The sequence below is a fragment of the Calidris pugnax genome, unplaced genomic scaffold (genome assembly GCF_001431845.1).
Source record: "Calidris pugnax isolate Ruff unplaced genomic scaffold, ASM143184v1 scaffold188, whole genome shotgun sequence".
NCBI lineage: Eukaryota > Metazoa > Chordata > Aves > Charadriiformes > Scolopacidae > Calidris > Calidris pugnax.
In genome coordinates, this window is record NW_015091257.1 from 13,982,428 (window position 1) to 14,003,157 (window position 20,730).

General features: G+C 38.2%; 1 protein-coding gene across 6 annotated transcripts in view; it reads right to left on the bottom strand.

Moving 5' to 3' along the window:
* The window catches only part of SCML2 (sex comb on midleg-like 2 (Drosophila)), a 72,571-nt gene that overhangs the window by 21,549 nt on the left and 30,292 nt on the right, over positions 1-20,730 (bottom strand). For 5 of the 6 annotated variants that reach the window (XM_014960464.1, XM_014960463.1, XM_014960460.1 and 2 more), the window contains 4 exons: positions 19,444-19,678; positions 14,933-15,021; positions 13,241-13,484; positions 1,020-1,270 (listed from right to left, as the gene is read on the bottom strand). In XM_014960464.1, the coding sequence (XP_014815950.1) occupies positions 1,020-1,270; positions 13,241-13,484; positions 14,933-15,021; positions 19,444-19,678 (819 nt within the window). The remainder of the gene's footprint in view (positions 1-1,019; positions 1,271-13,240; positions 13,485-14,932; positions 15,022-19,443; positions 19,679-20,730) is intronic. The other variant, XM_014960465.1, reaches the window with a different exon arrangement.

The window sequence follows — 20,730 nt, forward strand, 5'->3', positions numbered from 1 at the left end:
GAGAAAGAGCACAGGGACAGACACAACTTGTCTGGGGAAAGAGATGGCAGGGCTGCTACTCTTTGACAGCTTGCAGTGGGTGAACAAGACTCAGAAAGTAGGTTGTACTTCCATGCCAATTCAAGACTTGCCTAAATCTGCTCCGCTGTGACCCTGTCCTTCCTTGCAGCAGCATTTGTGCTTTTTGGGTGGGGTGGAGGAGACAAAGAAGACAGTAAGAGGGAGGGATGCTGGGTTAGTTGTCTACCAGTTTCGCTCCCTGAACTAGTTCATTCTGGGATCATCTACCCACCAGTGTTGGTGGGAGGGGTAAGTGGGGGTTTCAGCAGTGCCGGGGTGTACCTGGTCAAACAGCTCCAAAGGAGCTGCAGCTGGAGGCAGTTGCCAACCACCCAGGTCTGACTCAGCTTGGAATGGAGAGATGCAGAAAGACACCACGTCTTTCAGACCAGGGGCAGAATTAGGCCCACACCTGGAGAAACATATGGCCTGGGAAGAAGCTTCCTGCTTCGTGTTACATCTCCAGGATTAGAGGGTATCCAAGAGATCCATTGGGCAAATCCAGCTGTAAGCTTAAGATGCCTAAATTTTGCACCAAAACCCTGACTGTTCCTAATCCTTTGTTTCTAAACATAAAACAGAAAACCAAACAAAACAAAAAAAAATTAAGCAAACTATGTATATGGTTCAGTAACAAAATAACCCAAACTGAAAACCATAAAGGCCTCCTTGGCTCTTGGAATTTTACTGGGAATGGCTATTCCAGAATAGTAATTTCTAACACCAACAATTCACTCGTAAGGCAATTTGTAATCTTGTTCTGGAATAAAATAATCTGCAGAAGCTTATACTGAAATATTCCAGAATAACTATTCTAAACTTTTTCTTGCAATCAATTGATGAAAACACTAAAGCCCTGAAGGCTGAAGAGAAGACAGAAAATTAAATAATCATAATAAGAATAAAAATCTCTCTACAAAATTTTGCAATATAAAGTAAAGTAGTAGATAAGGACTAACCTTTTTTCCAGGTTTTAAACTTTTTTTCCTTGTTTTAAGATTTTCAGTGTGAGTGGTGCTTTTTGTCAAGGGAATATTTTTAGGAGACCTGCCCTTCTTGGGAACTGCAGACTGTCCAGGGGGTTTGCCCCGACCTGGTTTCCTGCCCCGTTGCGCTGGTACTGGAGCAGATTTCTGTGGAGACTGCATTGAACGCCGGGTCACTTTGGAAGGGGAAGATTGGATTTTTGCACTGCTCTTTGTAATGGAAACTGAGGAAAAACAAAAACAAAAGGGGAGGGGAGGAAAACCTCAAAATGAACGATGGAAAGTAATTTTTCTAACAAAGGCTTAAAAAATAAAAATGTAGTGCACAATTTATATTGTAAAATAATATACTTGGATATTTTGAACTTAAGTGGTTGGCATAAAACTATATAACCTCAATAAAGCCCAAGAGAGAACTCTCTATACCCGCTATTTTAGAGGGTCTTTCCTAAAAGAAAAACATTCATATAAAAATAAAAAACAATGAATCCACTCACCTTATAAATGCTTCCCATAATTTTCTTTACAATAAAATATTTGTAAAGTGCCATTCATCAAGAAGGCCTTCAAAATATTTCACAAATTATACAGCCCATAAAATATCTGTTCACTTCTAAGGACAGTTTCCACGATTACAAGACATGCCAACTACTTCTAGGGAGCTACAAACCTTTTGAGCAGTGAAGAAAATCATCTGACTGAAGAGAAGAAACTGATGATAGGCAAAGTATCATTAATGAGCATTTATCTGAGATGCCAGTTTAGAAAGTTAAGTTCACATGACTATACCCAGATTTTTCTACCTGCAGCCACCCAGACTTAAAATTTTATTTGGAAGAAGGACTTCCAAAAATCAAAAAAAGTATCATTTTTATTCATTCTTAACACTAAGCTGGTTCTATGTTGAATCTCCCAACCCGATACAAAACTGACCCAACATATGTATGATGTGACTATATTATAACCTGATGCAAAGCTGCAAGATTTAAACAGATTTCATTGAACTTCATAGTTAGCAACCTTTTCCACCCAACTCACTCTCCTCTGAAGCAATAATGATGATTTTATTTTAACAATTCCCTTCATATTGGACTGATTAGAACACCAGAAGGATGTCAAACAGAACCTACGGATAAGGACATACCCTCAATGAAAACATGCACCGCACCATGCTACAGCAGTACCTGTAGCCAACAAAAACCAAGTCCAAAAAGATCAACAAATATTCTATTTTTATTGGCCTGATTGCTGACAGACAGATGCAGATGCTGTGAAAGAGGTAAGTAGAAGATGAAAATGGGAAATTTTTGTGACATCAAACAACCCTTATTGTGAGATGTCTGAGAAAGGAACACACAACGTATTTGAAATCATTTGAAGTCTTTACACCGAAATTAGATGGCTTTCTAGTATCACAATGCCTCTACCACAGCCTTTTGCATCCTCCTGATGATGAAACTTCATGATTCACCCTAACCTTAAATACTATGAACTTAAAGTGACACAACTTAGAAGTATTGCAAGGTAGGGTTCAAGCAGGCTTTGACTGTGTCAGTCACCAGTGTCTGATCCAAAGCACAACTGCAGACAGAAAGTGGAGCATAGGGGGCTGCTAAATAGATAGTTTCCTGGATTTTTGTGAATTTGGGATATTTCTTTTCCCAAAATATTACTACGTTGAGGCTTTCTGGTGAGCAAATACAACAAAATAAAACTAGGAAGATATATTTGAAATGAGGTCTTGAGAAAAGAACAGACTTTAAGACTGAGTAACAGTTTTAATGTCTAGCTCTATGAGTGATATCCACCTTAACAGTTCAGCACCTAGCTTTACAGCTGTTACTCTAACTCTGAAATTTTATTCAGGACTTAACTGTTAAAAAGTATTTGCAATAGAAAATGTCACTGTAAGATGAAATACACACTGCAAACAGACTTCTTATAAAATATAAGTACTACTGACACACATTTTTAAAGCTGTAGCAGCATTTACATACATTGCTATTTGTCCGATTCGGTTACTAATCTAATATTCCTAAATGCCAGTTCAGAAGAAATCTCTTCATTATGGCTGGCTGCAATCCTAATACATCAAATACAAACATGATATCCCTAGGTATCTAAGAAGGACCACCTTCTGGATGTGCAAAGTGATCACCTTCCTTTTATTTATGTATGCCAAACTTATTTCATATGCAATGACAGAGGAATAGAATTTTAACCAAATGCAATGCTGGCATAGCATTACTCTAATGTCTCTGAACTGCTGAATGACAACTCACATTAAGCTGCTTGTCTAGAAAGCAGAACAATATCAACCGTATGCTGCACAATACAGTACTACATAGTGTATCCTGTATTATGTTTACACCAACGTAAAATGCAGCTATTTTTATTTATCTGTGCCACACAACTATGCATTTAACAAAACAATCATGACCTTGGAAAGAAATGTTGGTTCACAAATTCTTTGTGTCTTTGCCTACGTTGAAATCTACCAATTGCCTTTCCATTCTCGCACAGCAAAGACCCAGCTATGGTTAAATACATAGCCACTTGCAACGTCAACAGGTTCTAGGAGCACAGGTATGAGTTTCGGGACGCTGGGCAATCCCTACTCCCTTCCAGAAGGGCATTTACTAGACAAAGAATAACAATGCAAACAGTTCCAACCACTTCAGGCTGCCCTCTTGAAACACACACACCACATACCCTTATCTCAGCATCTTCCTACCTGTATACGCCAGAGGACCAAATATTAGCAGCATTAACCATTAAGGGAGGGGGGGGTCAGGTCCCATTTGGTATTTTTCCTTCTGCCAAGGGCTGAAGCCTCTTTTTTTCCATAGGCAGGACTGCAACAAAGCCCATGCTGCCTGGGCAGCCTCCCGGAGACCACAGCAAATGAGGAGGCTGCTATTTGCATTTGTTGATTTAAGAGAGGATGGGGGGGGAGCACAAGGGAGTGGGAGACTGCTAAAGTAATTCCCATATTGTCTGCAGGCTGTATTGACAGTGATCATCAGTCACCTGCTCTTACTTCCTTCACCCCGGCCTTCAGAGGGAGACCAAAGGTTACGCTGGGTCACAGGATCTGGAGGGAAATGAAAAGACATGCAAAATCGAGCTGGCAACCCACTGCATCTGTGGACAGAGTTATCCCCACTAGGCCACATGTTCCAAAAGCTAAGACGGTTTAATAGTCTCACGAGAACTTGTTAAAATATAACGATGAAGAGAATAGAGAGGAAAAATGCCAAGCTCTGCTTGCAATTACTGCAGTATTTAGCTGGGATATTTACAACCAAAAAAGCACATTTGCCTTTTCAGGATGCTGCTTTGCATCACAAAGGCCTTCTCATTTGCACAAACAAAATCAAGCATTTGTGTCATGTTGCTCTTCTACACAAATATCCACGGCTCCAGTTTCAGGAGTGGGATGCATTGCGTGGCATTCTTTCCCAAGTCTCTTACCTACACCCAAAAACCATACCGGCGTCCTTAATAACTAAAAAACAGAGAACATGCTACACAAACATACTTTACCATAATAACGTTAGCAACTAAATGGAGTTTTCAAAGGTCACAGAGCTCTAGTTATACTGTCATGTTAGCGAGGTGAATACCTTCATGCCACACGCAAACAGCTTTCATGCTTTCAATTACTGCTCCCTCAAAATATTCTCATTTTTTCCTTAAAACCATTCTATGAGACTCCAACACCTATAAACTGTGCATCCAATGTACGTAAGAGAAACGCCAAACCCAGTATCTTGGAACTCACAGCCGGAAGATGCATTGCCACAACTCAGCCCTCATTTGCACAAGCAGATCCACTGGAGTCAACTGAGCTTATTTGCATGAGAAGGACATGAAAGATTAGACTCCAGATGAGAGCCAAATTCTGCTTGCAAACGCAAGCAAACGGCCCAGACACACGCAGGACTGCAAAATTTCACCCCAACATCTCTTGCCAGAATAAGTCCGATATTTAAGACAAGGATGAAATCTGAAGCTACTTGAAACCTCCAGCGCTTGGCAAGGGGCTGGGGCAGATGACAGCTCAGAAGCCTGAATTCTCATGCAATTCTAATTAGTAAAATTCCCTCAGATAATCCACAGCGATGATTTCGCTCTATGTTTTTATGGAAAGCAAGGGGAAAATAGGTTCGGATTTGTCATATTTAAATATTAGAAATCTACCATTCAGTTACTGTCACAGAGCAGCAATTACAAGACAAGGCTTTAAAAAGCTGAACTAAAATTACACAAAGCAAGGTAGGTGCCCATTTTGCCATACATTCTGTGAACAAAGCATTGCTACCTCAGGTGAAGGTGCCAATTAGGACAGTAGAAACAGTAATTCAGTGTTTAAACCAGCATTTATTTCAAGACAGAGATGATTCTATTTGTACTGTGGTATTGTTCCTGTGCCTCCAGTGAAATGCAACCCAGATACTCTTCTGATAATATAAAATCCTGACCCTTCTCTCATCTATGGATTAAAAAAACTAAGGCGAAGAGATTTAGCAACTTACCCTAAATCCATGTGCACATTCCACGGTGGAAGTAATGAAAACATACCTCCTGAGTTCTAGCCCAGGATTTAAACTATAAAATTAACCTTCCTTAATACAGTAAGTTATTATCATGATGGTTTTGACAACTGGGAGAGGAGGTGGAAAAGATTAGCAATTTTTCAAAACAGCTTACTGCCAAGGATTATAAAAATTTATGTCCTTATGTCTCAGTTGAACAAGAGCACCATACAAAAGCATAAGTATCTGTAACACATGCCACCTCTTTCTATCTGTGTGTGGATTACTGCATTTCTGGTTAAGAGGTAGATACAAGATACTAATTGATATGTTGCTATGATACAAAACCAGTTATAAGTCATCATTTTGATGTCAAAAAAGCAACACTGCATTGGAAGCTTCAACATCCATCTACCTTGGAAAGACATGGACATCATGGCTTGAAATTTTCTTATTCCTAGATTTTAGATTCTGCTATGACAAAAGGGGAAAAAAAAGGCATTTTGTTGATTTTCTGAGAAGGAAGAAGCAAGTAAATACCCAATAAACTGTCAAAGCAGCACAAACTTGGGTTACCTTAAGATACTTTAGGTGTGCTGATGATGAATTTGTCAATAAGTCTGGCAAAGCCTAGCTCTACACAATAGCTAAGAGTTTTAACATCCTGATTCTTCACCTCATTACTGAGTCTGCCTAGGTTTTACCACTATTTTTCCCCAAATAGCATCAGCAAGATGAAAGATGGACCCAAAATGAAGCAATAAAATGCAACAAGCTTCAGGGGAAGACAAAAAGAAATGCAGAGCACAGTTAGTGCAATGCCACAATTTGTTTTGTCTCAATATTCGCATGATAGTACTGATATTCTTAACATAGCATATATGTACAAACACAGATTTGGAAAAAAATCCACTCAGTCCCATCCACTAGTTGGGCAACACAACCACTGTTGATGTTAGTATCCACAAGACCTGAAGAAAAGAAAGTTAAAAAAAATATTTTCCATGTAACAGTCACATATACACATGTTGGAGTACTTCCATCTTCAAAGAAAATTACCGCTACCTTATAAATAAATATGGTAAGACTGCGAGGAGACCAGACTCACAGTAAGGTCACAGCTTTGGGAAAGGCAAAACCTTTAGTTTTTCTTAAGTGATTACCACCCCGTAGCAGCACCACCTAGGCCTTGCTGCAAGATGCCAAGAAACATTAATACCATATAAAAAAAGCTTAACATGTGAGAGAATGTAGCAAATCAGATTTTAGCCTGAAGCACTGAGGAGTTTTTCATGTACAATTCTGAAGACAGCATAAATCTGCTTACTGTATGTGCCTGATTTAACTACTGTGACCTGCTTGTGAGAAGCAGCTGGCTGCACTGAGAGAAAAATGAAACTTCTAGCAGTACAAAATTGTACCATTTCAATATTTGTTTCTTTCTTTAATGAAACTTAAGAATTACCATGCCTATCTGGCTTTTTTTTTTGGCTACTTTAAACAACACAGAGTTTTTCCACAGATTTAACTGTGGCTCTGTCAAATATTCCAACACTTCTTTCATTTCATCTGCAAATGTTAGAGAGTAGTACTTAAGTTTATACTGATGTTACACATTTGTGAACAACACAGATGGAAATATAGCCCAGCTATTTTGACATCATTTCATTATCACAGAGAAGTGCACCTCCAGTAGCTCACTTGGAAAAATCTGCACAAAGTAATAACGAGAGTACATCTGAAAAGTAAATAAAACTAAACTAAGAAATCATAAACCAGACAAATAAGATACTTTTTAATCTCTGCTTGAGCCTGTACTACTCTTATTGCTGCAGACAGCTTTTGAAGGAGACCTTTAACATCACAGGCTGATTAGCGTAATGAAAGAAGATTGCTCTCACTGACAATAAATGCACAGAACTGGGAGAAAAGTGACGAGGTGACACACAATGTGGAAGGGGAGGGGAGAGGACGAACAGACGGAAGGAAGGGGACTAAGGATAAAAGCTACAGCGTATTACTGTTTTTATTTAGATTACGACATGACCTTCCTTTGGTTATAATTCTCTCCTGTAAAACACAGAGAGCTGTTCCTTCTTCACAAGTCCTTCCATCCTGTTTATGCATCAAAGATCCAGCTTTGTAAGACTGTGAGGATCAGGGACATATAAAAACTGATCCCTCTCCAGATGCTGTTCATATCTAAATGATAGATACTACTTTATGGTGAAATCAATGGCTTGTCCACAGTTGTTCTTTTGTTTTCTCTCTATTATGGAAAAGGTTTTATTTCTATTATAAATAGAAAGGTAACTTGCCTAAGTAATTGCCATTTACATGTAATGACTAAACAGTAAAATGAATTTATATAGAAACAGCAAACCGAAACTGCTCTGACAATCTCCAGTCATCTGCCACCTACTTCAATCATAACCATCAGATACAACCAGCTACAGAGCAATACAAGAATATTCTTAGGCATAGTGACAGCTTTCTATTATCCAATTGAGTAAAATAAAAACTACCATCTATGGTGGCTAAATAGAAAAGCATAATATGTTTGGCCTAGAAAAAGAATTAATAGAAAAACATTCAAAAGATAACAAACTTTAAAAAGCCTTTTTAAAGGCTATCAAAAGCAGAAGTTACATAGACCCAACAGATGATCAAATTTCAGAATGAGCAAACAGAAGATAATACCAAAGCAACAAGATTGAATGGTTTTTTGCATTCATACTCACTCCAAGGAAGCTCATTGCATTAGTTCCCACATCAGAAGCCCTCTTCACAGGGATCTGAAACAAGTTCTCTGACACAGTACCCATAATAGAGGTCAGGAAATGGAAACAAAACAAACAGCAGAGGGTTGGGAGGACATACAGCACTTAGGAGTTTTAAGGAAATCAAAAGATGAGATGTCCAATCTACTGATAGTGCTGTGCAAGTTTGTCCTCAAATTCAGAGATTTAGAGGTGGTTAATGCGATGCCAACCAACACTCTATCCAGCTAGCTATGGGCAGAGCATCTGATGTTTGTACTGGCCAAGTTGCTAAAAACTCTTCTACAGAACAGAGGTAGTGAACCCAAAGATAAACATGATGTGTTGTGGGAGAACCAAATCATAGCTTTTGTAGAAAAAAAGTCACATCTCACAAATCTAGTATTAGATTTTTTTAAGGAGTCAATAAGCAAGCAGACAATCTGAAGTCAACTGATGTATTCAGTGGATTTGCACTTGACAACATCTCACACCACAGCCTCTTAAAAAAAATCCTTAGCTGGCAATGGATACAAGGGAAGATCTTTGTGATCCTTCTAAAGAATTTCTTGGAAAAAACCACAGTGGCCAGGAATAACCAGACAAATTTCCACAGCTGAGAGAGGACTCTAGAGAAATCTTGATGAGATCTCTGCTTGGGCTTGTGCCATTTGATTCATATATGATTGAGGACAAAGTAAAGCATGAGATGGCAATTGCTGAACAATTGTTTGAGCCAGTAAAGATGTACAAAAAGATCTTGTAAAGCTGAGCAGTTGCTCAGCAGAGGAAGTAACAGATGAAATTCAGTGTCAAGTAATTAAAAATAATCCAGTTCTGTGATCAATGATGGGCTATTAGCTGATGTATTCAAAAATGACATCTTAGAATTAAAATAAATATTTCTATGACAGTATTAGTTCATTGCTCAGTAGTAGTCCAAAAATCCCAAATACCAATTCATGAATAGTTATAGAAGGAACAGGAAAAAACCCAAACCAGACACCACCACAATACCACTAAGTCTTAAATACCACGTGCACTTCTGGTTCCAGTGGCTCAAAAATGTCATAGCTGGAAACAGTACAGAAGAATAAGGGTGATCAAAGGAATTAAACTGATCCCACAAAAAGGAAAAATGAAACAGGACAGGATTTGACAAGTTTGGAATACAGATAGCTGAGGGAAGCTACAATATAGATCTACAAAATGTAGATGGATATGAAGAAGTCAATGAATGACTATTTACTGTCTCTTCCTGTACAAGTACTGGAAGTACAAGAATGCACTTCAGCACAGGAACACAAAGACAACAAATGAAACTACCAGCAAGAAAAAAGATACCTCCCTTTCCACAGAATGTATACTCAAGTACAGAACTCCTTACTACAGGATGTTGTTGGTGCTAGAAGTTGAGATGGCACCAAAATATAACTGAACAAAATAGATCAAGCTCGTCCAGGCGCCACTCAGCATAAAAGCATTATTCTGGGCTTGGAAGGTGCTGGATTGTACACAGCCAAGTATTAGGAATACTTCTACAAACCTCTCTCCTTTTTCACATATGTGCTTTCAGCCACTGCTGGAGAAAGCCTGCTAGAGTAGATGGTCCTTCAGATTGATGTATCATAGGCAAACTATCATGCCAACTTCTTTCACCAGCTGTATTTCACACCAATGTTTCTGAGTGGTAAGTCACCTCTAGAAGCACCCAAGTGACTAAGAGACATACAGAAAACAATCTACCATGTCCTTAAAACCTTTTTGCCAGAAGGCCAAGCCAACATCAAGCACTGTTGTCAAACCAGATATAACATAAGGTACTACTATCCGAGATATTTCTAATGACAGAAACTACAATATTAGCTAAGCAAAGCTTCTGCTAGTGTAAATATTGAACACTACATTTCATACCACTGTACTCACACCCTGACAGTCAGCCAGGTCCATCTACATCACATTTTCCGAAAAGGACCAGAGACAAAACATCAACACAAAGATTAAGGCCTGAATGTTAAAAGCCAGCTGGTCCAAAACAACTTTTCACCTACCGTCTCCATTTTATCTTCTATTAATCGTGTCTCAGTTCCCAAGCTTATCTTTCTAAAACCTATGCAAGTTACAGAAGATAAGGCTATAAAGACCATATAATCTGTTCTGAATAAATTCACCCACACTAAGAAGCCTATGTTTAAATTGTTCTTAAAAAGCTTCCATCACAGAGGTCCTACATTCTGTCTGGGCATCTTAAATGGCTAAGACAGTAAAAAGCCAAAAAAATCTTCCCTAATTTTCATATTGTCTACGCTACTGCATTTCATCTCCTTCAAAGGGCTAAATTAGACCCTAAAATATAAGTCATGGCAGGAAATTGTTGTCCTAGATACGGATGAAATTTAACCTCTTTACTTCTTTCGTAGTCAGACTGCAGGATACTGGTTTTGCTTGGTCACTAAAATCTGGGGGGGGATGGTGTTCAGTCCTTTAACTAGTGATTTAACACACTTAAATGCTTTCAGAAAAAGAAACTAACCTGCAGCAAAAAGTTCCAGACCAGAATAATACTATAATATTTCAAGCGAATCCCTGGAATATAGTATCTGTCATACTTTTTTCCTTAACAGGAAAAGTCAATGTTAATGTGACTTAATGAAGAATCCTGACAACATTATCATATTTCTGAATTGAAATGACTTGATTATACTCTCCTTGAAGCTATTATTTACATCTTAATAAAGGACTATCATTACAGTTCTTTAATGGCTCAAAAGCGATCAAATAACAGTTGAAAACATAACCTGAGAGCAAAAAATATTTCATCTAGCTATGCAAATTTGACAAGTGCATATAACATGCACAAACAGCACATAAAAAATAAGCACATGAAGCAAAATTGAAAGAACAAATTCTTTATGCTCAGAAAGGGGAAAAAAGAAGCACACACAATCTCAATGAAACAGAACAGTTAAATTTGGCCTCAGTTTAGAATTAGAAATAACAAAATCCTCAGCCTGCACTTCCCTGCTCCCAGTTTCTATCACATGTCTAAAATTCTCAGTTTTGACTACAAGTCTGCAAGAACCTTAATTCAGGTTTAATTAATGCCTGAAGTGTCATTGTTTTTCATAACAAAGCAATAGAATCCATAAAAATACCTGGATAGGTATTTCAAGCCTTCAGCAAATTTGAACATACTCAAGAATTTTGTTTGGTTTATTACCTGAACAACAGTAATACGTCATCAAATTTACTAACTAATTGTTAAAGAACACTTTGATCTCTATCAAGCACTAATCAGGCAAGAAAAATTCTGTACATATTATCTCAAAATATTACTGTTTTTTCAGTACTGAAACTGGAATAGACTACACAATTTAATAATGCTTCTTTCCAGAAGATGCAATTGGACTAAGCAATCTAAACTGTCACAAAAATATCTTCTAGAAATTTAACATCACTCATTTACACAGCCCTTTTTGTATAAAGTAATTTTATTTCACCGCAATTAATGTAATTAACTTACCATAATAGCATATTTCATTCATGACTTCTAAAGACAAGGTCAACCTTCTAAAGAAGCCGAGAAAGACACTTTACAGATTGGGAGCACAGAAAACATTAAGGGCGCAGTCAGCTTGGTACCTATTAGATGACTTCTGATTGAATATAGATTGTCCTCACTTGACTTCCCCCTGACTTCTCACTGCAGGTTTGTACTTGCAGATCATCCCGGATCTGCCAGTACAGCTACACACATAGCTGTTCCCCTGCTGAAATCCACCAAAACAGACTAAACTAGATTACAGGTACTATGACCATTGGCAGTAACTGCAGACAGTAACTACAGACGAGGATGCAGAGGTACCCGTAGCTAATTTCACTTTGATTTTCCATACGGTTCTTGACCTGCTGGCAAAAGATTGAGAAAAACAATGGGGATGGAGAGGGCAGGAAACATGATTGATTTCTTGCCTTCTGTTCCTTTGTAATTCCAGTGAGAGTTCTGTGATAGCAGCCAACTCATTCCTTACTCATTCCTCAAAAAAAAAACAGCTGTGAAAACGCTCACCGCGAGAACAAATTATTCTGGTCAACAATATTAAAGTAATTAATTAAAATATGGTTCCCCCGTTTAAAAACCTCTCTTTCTGTCAAATTTGAAGGGAGTGAGGATAGAAGAGCCCAAACAGTTTGACAGAAAAGCTTTACACTACAGATATATGACAGGAGGTCCCCAGAGTAGCAGAGGAATTACATTCAGGGATATCCCGCTTTATTCCATTTCCTTTCTCTCTATGCTAGATAGCTGAACATTATAAAGCACAGCAGCTATTAATTAAAGGGACTCTATAAGCCTATGTACAAAAATCCTTAAAGGTATGAGGACGATAAAGCATTCAGAATAGTCAGTTTCAAGACAGAATTCTGTGAGTATGAAGGAAGAAACACTAAGTTCATAGTTTAAACCTTCGATCACCACAGAAGCAAAGGCTACTTCACTTTCTTAGCAGTTAGCTTAATATAAAGTGCTGCTGCAGCAAATGTATTAGTATCATTAAAAACAACCATTTAACTATATAATACAAACAGCAAATCTAGTTTAAGTCCAAGATTCTTCACAAGCACACAAAAATTTCATCACACAAAGATTATCAAAAGCCCTCCTAACAGTATTAAACAAAACATGTTCCCAGAGTTACTATGAACAGACAAAAATCATTTCCTAGAAACTATCCTATTGGCTTTAAACTACATACAGAAAATTTAACAACATTTCATCCTCATCAACTACTCACAAATCAAATCTTCACTCTTATCTGCATACAGCCAGCTGGTTTTTAAAATTCTGCTGTAATTGAGGGGAAAAACAATTAAGCAATATTATTAGTCATCTTACCATTGTTCCCTGGTGGTTGTAATGCATCTCCTGTCAAGCTACACCATCCGACTGGGAAAATATCTCGAGAATCACATCTGCACCAATAGTCAAATGCTCCTCTCCAACCATCAAATGTAACAAAAACTTCGTCACCTTTAACATCTCCAATAGTTGCTGGGCAAATCAAGTATGGGTTCTTTCTATCTATAGCTTCAAGCTTCATTCCAACTTTAAAGCAGTTTGGCACAGGTTTTGGTGGTTCCTACAAAAGTAAGAGCAGCATAATATTCGTGTTTCTACAGCCTCTTAAAACAAAAAAACAAGTGAAAAACCACTATTTTTCTTCAACATCCTTACTTATACTCACTACTCTCAAAAAAGTCATAGTAGACATTCAAGGAAGCTTACTCGTATTTCAAATGTGCTTTTGCTCTTCCGTATTAAAAAAAATCTAGACTCTGTTCCCATAAACACAGCTAGGACAATTAGCAAAATTCTCCATGACAGAAAGACCCCACTAAAAGTATTTACGCAAGGAATACGTTGCACCCAATACATTATGTCTGGGCAGGGAGACAGCAAAGACACTAAAATGAAATTATTACATACTAATACAGAAGAGAAGCTTTGTAGGGAATGGATATTTCTGGGGACTGATAACTGTCTAGTAAAAGCTTCACTTCTCAATTAATCCATGAAAAATTCATTAGCATTGGACATTATTTATAGGCCTCTGTTAACTCAGTTGGCCTTAGTCCAATTCCAAGTGGACAAAAGAAAAACAAAAATCAAGTCAATGTGACCAGTGTAAGTGTAGCCCCACAACTGGAGTCGTGATCTGATGCAACTCAAATTACCACCTCAACCTCAGTATCCAAAAGCCATCGTAGATGTTCTGGTAGGCTAGCACAGAAAGCATGGCTTATGATGCCTCAGAAAATCTAAGTAATTTTACCTAAAAAATGCATACAGTTACAAAAAGTTAACATGCAAGCAATGTGATTGCAGGTCTGAACACAACTGTTTGATTTGCTGACATAACGTAAATGTCATTCTCAGTATCAAAAATGAAATAATTCAATGTGACAGCAAGGTTTTATCACCCTAACAAAAAATTGAACCAACAAATCATTTTAATATTACTGTTGTTTTTATGTAATTTTTCATGTTTCATAGTAACTTACTCAAGAGTCATGTTTAAAAAAACTAAACAGCTTTTTCTGCTATTTTCAACTACTTTCAACTACTTTCTCACTACATTTTAAATTATGAGCATTTGCCCAATGAACACATTTAACAAAACCTTTCCAAGCCCCACTGTATTCCAGTGGCTCTTACGCCCCACTAAATTTTTTTTACTCCTGTGCACAATCACATGAAAATTGTGCAATTAAGAAATGTGAGATGCAGCATATCTTAAATTCATGAAACATAAAAAAATGATCCAATACATTTTTTCTAAATAACCCACCATACTTCAAAGCCTCAGCTCAGGAAAAGAGATGTCCATCCAAAGGACTGGAAGCAGACCGCTTCCTGTCTAGCTTTGTAGCTTGTCAGTCCAGTTCAAAGTCATTTTAAATAATAGTCTTGCTTTCTCATGCTGCAGACAGCAGGGTAATATCTTGGCATCCTCATTAAAAAAATGTAAAAATGTAACCAGGGACCAATTGATAGAAAGCTGTTTATCAGCAGTGCCTTTCTTCTTACCTTCTTAAAGAATGCTGCAGGTGCCATTTCAGCTCCATTGAGAGTTCTTAAGAGAAACATTGGCCAAGACGACGCGTTCATCTGGAACCCTGAGTAACAAACAAATTATTTGTACATGATAGCCCTGCTTTCAGGTTATAAAACAAAACATGAGAAGGTTATAAAGTCTGCTTTGCTAGTGCCTCGTTCCCTCTATTTTGGACTTGGCCAAAATTAAAGTAGCCAAGAGGGAGCAGACAGGGTCACTGTCAGTGCAGAAAGCTGTGCAATGCCTTTCCATTCTGAGTGACTTGCCTGCACAGTCACACACCGTAACTTGGGACTTTACAGATAAATGTCTAGGACTTAATGATGTTCTAGTACAGATGGTCCGGTTGTCCCACATAGTCCCTGGTCTAGTGGAACTTCTCCAGCACAAGTGCCTATCTTACTTTTCAGGGCTGCTTTTTGCTCTTATTCTAAACCAACATCCTCCACTCCAGCTTCTCTATTTCTCTCATTCTGTTTTCAAGACTCTTGTAATTCTTTCTCCAGAACACAGGCCAAAAAAAGAACAATCAGTTTCTTCTCCCTCCCCCGTTAAAAAGAATGAATACATAAATAAATAGCCTTAAAACCCAAAGAACACATAACAAGGAAGAACAAAAATACAATTGTTTTAATAAATGCATGTATCATATTGAAAAACATAAACTGGAAGATGTTTCTGCTTTAATATTCTTCATTAACAACTGAATAAAAAGCACAAACTGTAATCAAATTTGTTTAGATGAACTATCTTATTTGAGCAGAACAAAGATTTGGCTAAAAACATTATCATTCCAGCTAACCTTCCCTCAGAATCAACTACTTTCCAGTTAAAAAAAAACAAAACAAAACAAAAATCCCTTTTGCTTTCTGTGCTTTCCAAATGGATGTTTCAAAGTAACGAGTAAGATAACAGACATAGTCGACATTTTTTCTGCATCTTTAGCAGTTATACGTCTGGCACAGTTCTACAGAAAAACAGACATAATAAAGCAAATTGGGAGTTTTTCCACAAAGCAAATAGTACCAGAATCTGCCAGGAACTCATGAGTTCCCTCATACCGAGCCTCAACGATTCTCTTCAAAAAATGTAACTAGAAAGATGGAATACATTTGCAATTCTGAATCAGTTAAATCATTAAGTCAACTAAAATTGGATTATGTGGTATAATTGTTCTTCAGCCTGTAGCTTTAAGCTATCTTTAGTTGAATAGACAGTTTTCCCGTTGGAACTACCTATGCAAAACCACATGAAAACAAAGCTCATGTCTGAGAAACAAGGACGTAACTTGAGGACTGCTGAGCTGATTATCAGTCCTGGTTTGATACCAGAGTCTTTACACAATCTAAGCATGTGTGGATACTGAACCACAGTATTCCTAGCCAGCTAGCCCAGAAAAGACATATATGCAGGACAGAGGAATAATAACTAAATAACAGTTTCAATTAACTTAAGTTGTCCTGGTAAAACCAGAGAAAAGGTTATCCCCATTGTAATTTGTTGAGAACACTAAGCTCTCACCAACAAAAACGCTCACCTATGAAAAACAGAGGCTGGAACAGGAACCCTTTGCTACATTAATCACTTTCTCAAAACCCTTATGTAACATGCATAATTAAACCTATGTAAAAATCAGGTAGGAGGGACTAGTTTAGCTTGTTATTATGAAAGAAGCAGAACATTAGTATCCAGAAGGTTCCCTACTACTCAGGAAAAAAAAAAAATAATCAGTTACTTAAATGTCTAACAGGAGGTAATTATACACCCAATTAGCTCCCAGCTTTGCCCAGGAACAGGATGCTGTAAAACTGCCAAAAAGGCTTTTTCAAAAATTTATCTAGGTATGCCAGAACGTTTGATTGTTGGAATTTAGCCTATCTCTAGAAAAATCTAGGGCAGGAGGGACAAAATAATGGCACTTACATTCTTTTCTGAATACCCAGCAATTGTTCAGAGGGCAGGTAAGAAAGAGCTGCTTGTTAGGTGCTGCACTGCAAGCAGCCTGACCCAACAGGAGCAAGAAACAGTATCCAAAGAGAAGCCATCAACCCTTCTACAGACGATTGTGGAAAGTTTCTCTTTTTATCAGAGTGACTGCCCCCCATTATACATAACCAGAGTTGTTTTATTCATCAGACTGGTCTAGAAACACGTTTAAAAAAGCACTATGCTCTGGAACTGAAGCCATGCAGCTGAAGGCACAGGTATACTCTTCTCTATTGCAACCCTCTTTCATACTGGTATCACTGCATTCATTCTACAAGGTTGAACCATGAACTTCAGAGAGGTGAAACTAAGTGATTTCTCACAAAAAAACCCCAACTTAGAATATTTTCCCCCAGGTGTCAAGAATTTCTAGTGCTTTCATTCAATACCCCTATAGATCCATGGAAAAGAAGGAAAAAAGCCCTTCTGGGCTCAAACTGTATCTATATCCCAAATTATGTTCTTCTAGACTGGCACCCTGGTTGGATTGCTTTTCTTTTGTTTCTAAACCAGCACAACAGCATAAAAAACCTACCCTTATAATCTATGTGAAGTGTCTTAATAGTTGTGCCAACTGCTCCTGTGTCCTTTTGCCCCTCTACAAGCAAATCGAGTTTTAGATTGTAGTGAAATTATACTTTTCACTTCATCTTCCAACAGAAGAACTGAAAGTTTTTTAACAAATTGGGATGACAAGTCCTTTGAGAGGCTACTAAAGAGAAAGCATACCTATTTTCACTAAGCCTCTGATGAGAAATCTATAAAATTTACTGAGACACTAAACCAGATGTAGGTTTAGAACAAGATGGGAAACCAGTAGTAAGCACTTTCTGCTTACAGTTTATTTCATATATTAAGAATGTTATTTCTTGCATCTTCTAAAAATTCCATAAGATAACAGGTTAACAGGGGAGGAGGTGTTGTTGTTGTGAGGGGTTTGGGGGCATGTTAAGATAAATTTTGGTCATTATTTTTCCTCCATTTTAAAAGCAGAACTGTTTTCAGACCAATGTGAAAAATGTGTTTCTTTAAAGATTTCCACACCTAGATGTTTAAGCTATAATAAATATGGTACAAGAATGCAGATCTAAATATACACGTTAATCACAGCAAAGAAAGCTAATATCACACTTTATTATTACCTCTAGTAGTCAAATTAGCTCTGACTATTCATCATATAGCAAGGAATTCCTTTGTACACTTCCCTATTTAATACACCTCGGCACTGGTGAGGCCCCACCTCGAGTACTGTGTCCAGTTTTGGGCTCCCTACCATAAAAAAAAAAAAGACATTGAGGTGCTGGAGCGGTTCCAGAGAAGAGCAACAAAGCTGGTGAGGGGTCTGGAGAGTGAGTCTTATGAGGAGAGGCTGAGGGAGCTGGGGTTATTCAGCCTGGAGAAGAGGAGGCTGAGGGGAGACCTTACTGCTCTCTACAACTACCTGAAAGGAGGGTGTAAAGAGGTGGGGGTCGGTCTCTTCTCTCAAGTCACAGGCGACAGGACAAGAGGAAATGGCCTCAAGTTACGCCAGGGGAGCCTCAGGCTGGATATTAGGAAAAAATTTTTCACCAAAAGGGTTATCAGCCATTGGAATGGGCTGCCCAGGGAGGTGGTTGAGGCACCATCCCTGGAGGTGTTCAAAAGACGGGTTGATGTAGCGCTGGGAGATATGGTTTAGTGATGGTGTTGCTTTTTGTTTGTTGTGTGGGTGTTTATTTTTGTCAAAATTAGGTTGACGGTTGGACAGGATGATCTTTAAGGTCCCTTTCAACCTAGAAGATTCTGTGATTCTGTAAGACTAAGCCCAAGCACTATTTCTCAGTTTGGGGAAACACATAACGTTGTCATCCATATTGTTTAGAGCTACCTCAGAGCAGAATCCTGCAGTACTGTCCTTAAGCCCCCCCCATGCTGCCCTCCCCAGACCACAACCAATTTTCTCGGTGCCGGAGAAAGAACCCTCAGACCGTCCTGAGCTGATGCCCAAATGAGCATTGCACAGGTCGGTTAACAGCGAGCGCCTTCTAGTGGGCTGCTCTGATTTACCGAAAAGGAAAAAGGCAAGCCGGCCTTCCCCGGCGCCTACAAAGGTCTGCTAAAAGCAGCACGCACAGCACCAAGCAAGATGTGCATCCATACATGTTCATACGGCAGGCTGTGTATGAGCCAACATCTTCAGAATGGCACATGAGAGCCTACCTCATCATTAAGAAAGATGTCTGACGCTCCCACTTAATGCTAAAGAACTATTAAAATACCCCCAAAAAACCAACCAGAACTCATTAATTATTCTGATGTAATAACTTACATCAAAAGAATCCAAAAGGAATAAAAAGCCACGAATCACTTACCCTGAATTAGCTTGCTTACCTATTTTTTCAAATAAATAATGGCTTGGTGAAATGTTAGTACCATCGAATTTGTCAAGACAAAAAGATAAAATCGACTTCATGAAAGCAATACTCCCCACACATTAGTTCAGAAGCTTTCTTCTTACCAAGTGGAGGCTGGAGCATGCCCCCTTTCTTTTCACAGGTCCCAATGGGCTGTATGTCCGAGGAATCCACAAGCCTCCAAAAATCATTTTTGTTGTCGCTTCCATCCAGCCGCAACCTTAGCCTGGCCCCAGTGATTCCAATTACTGTAGCGATACAAACCGAGGTAACGTTGCGAGGATCATGGGCTTCCAGTTTCATTCCAACTTTGAAATCGTTCGTAGGTGGAATTCTAGACTACAATAAAAGGTAAAAGACTTTTTCTTATTGTTGTTAGCATTGCTAACCAGCCAGTTGAACATACAGCTTTCATTCATCTAAACATATGATATAAATGGCAAATAACAAAGAAGACTTTGAACTTTGAGTTTTTAGCAGCAAGTGAGAAAAGGCAGCTGGATAACCTACCAACAGCTACCATTTCAAACACTTCATGTTCCTACTGCATAAATATGACTGATTTCTAAAAAGAGCACTACTAAGAAGATTAACAAGGGAATCCTGATGGAGATATGAACATAAAGGCTGGGAAGCAGTGATTAATACTTGAAGTGAAGGTAAAACAAGGACATCAGGAAACATGACATTGAACTCAAAAGAAAATCAAACCAACCAACAAAAAACAAACAAACAAACAAACCAGAAAAAAAACCACCACACAAACACAAAACCCTACACCCACAAAATTTATTACCTTTCAATTCAAAATAAATAGTTATTCTCATTATAGTAGTACCTTGGAAATTTAAACCAAATTTGGACTGCTTGAGGCACTACAAAAGCTCAAGGCAAGAAAGAGTTTCTGCCTCAAAAAAAGCTTACAATACAAAGAAAGAAGGGAGAAAAAGGAGTTAGAAAACAGTCCTAAAGTCACATAAAACTTCTGTGCTAAGAAAAAAATTGCAGCTTATGCTTATTCATAGAGAACTGAATACATTCATACACATACAATGAAAAGCCAATTTAATTAGCAGACATCAGATTTTTTGAAAAAGACTGGCACAGGGAAAAGAAACATGATGAATACAACGGGTCTGAGCAGGACTTTTTGTCACAAGCTGAAGATGAACAAGAGAGAAGGAGAGTATTTTTCACTCGTGTATCACCACACTACTGGCAGAGATCAACTGGACTAGAGGCTGATCACCTGCCTGCTGTAGTACTGCAGGCACTAACGCAATTGAATGACATTCAAAACTCAGTATTAACACTAACTGGGACTAAATGCCTCACCTAGTCATGTAGAAAGATTACTCCAGAATCTCACTATTCTATTAGGTATTTCCTTG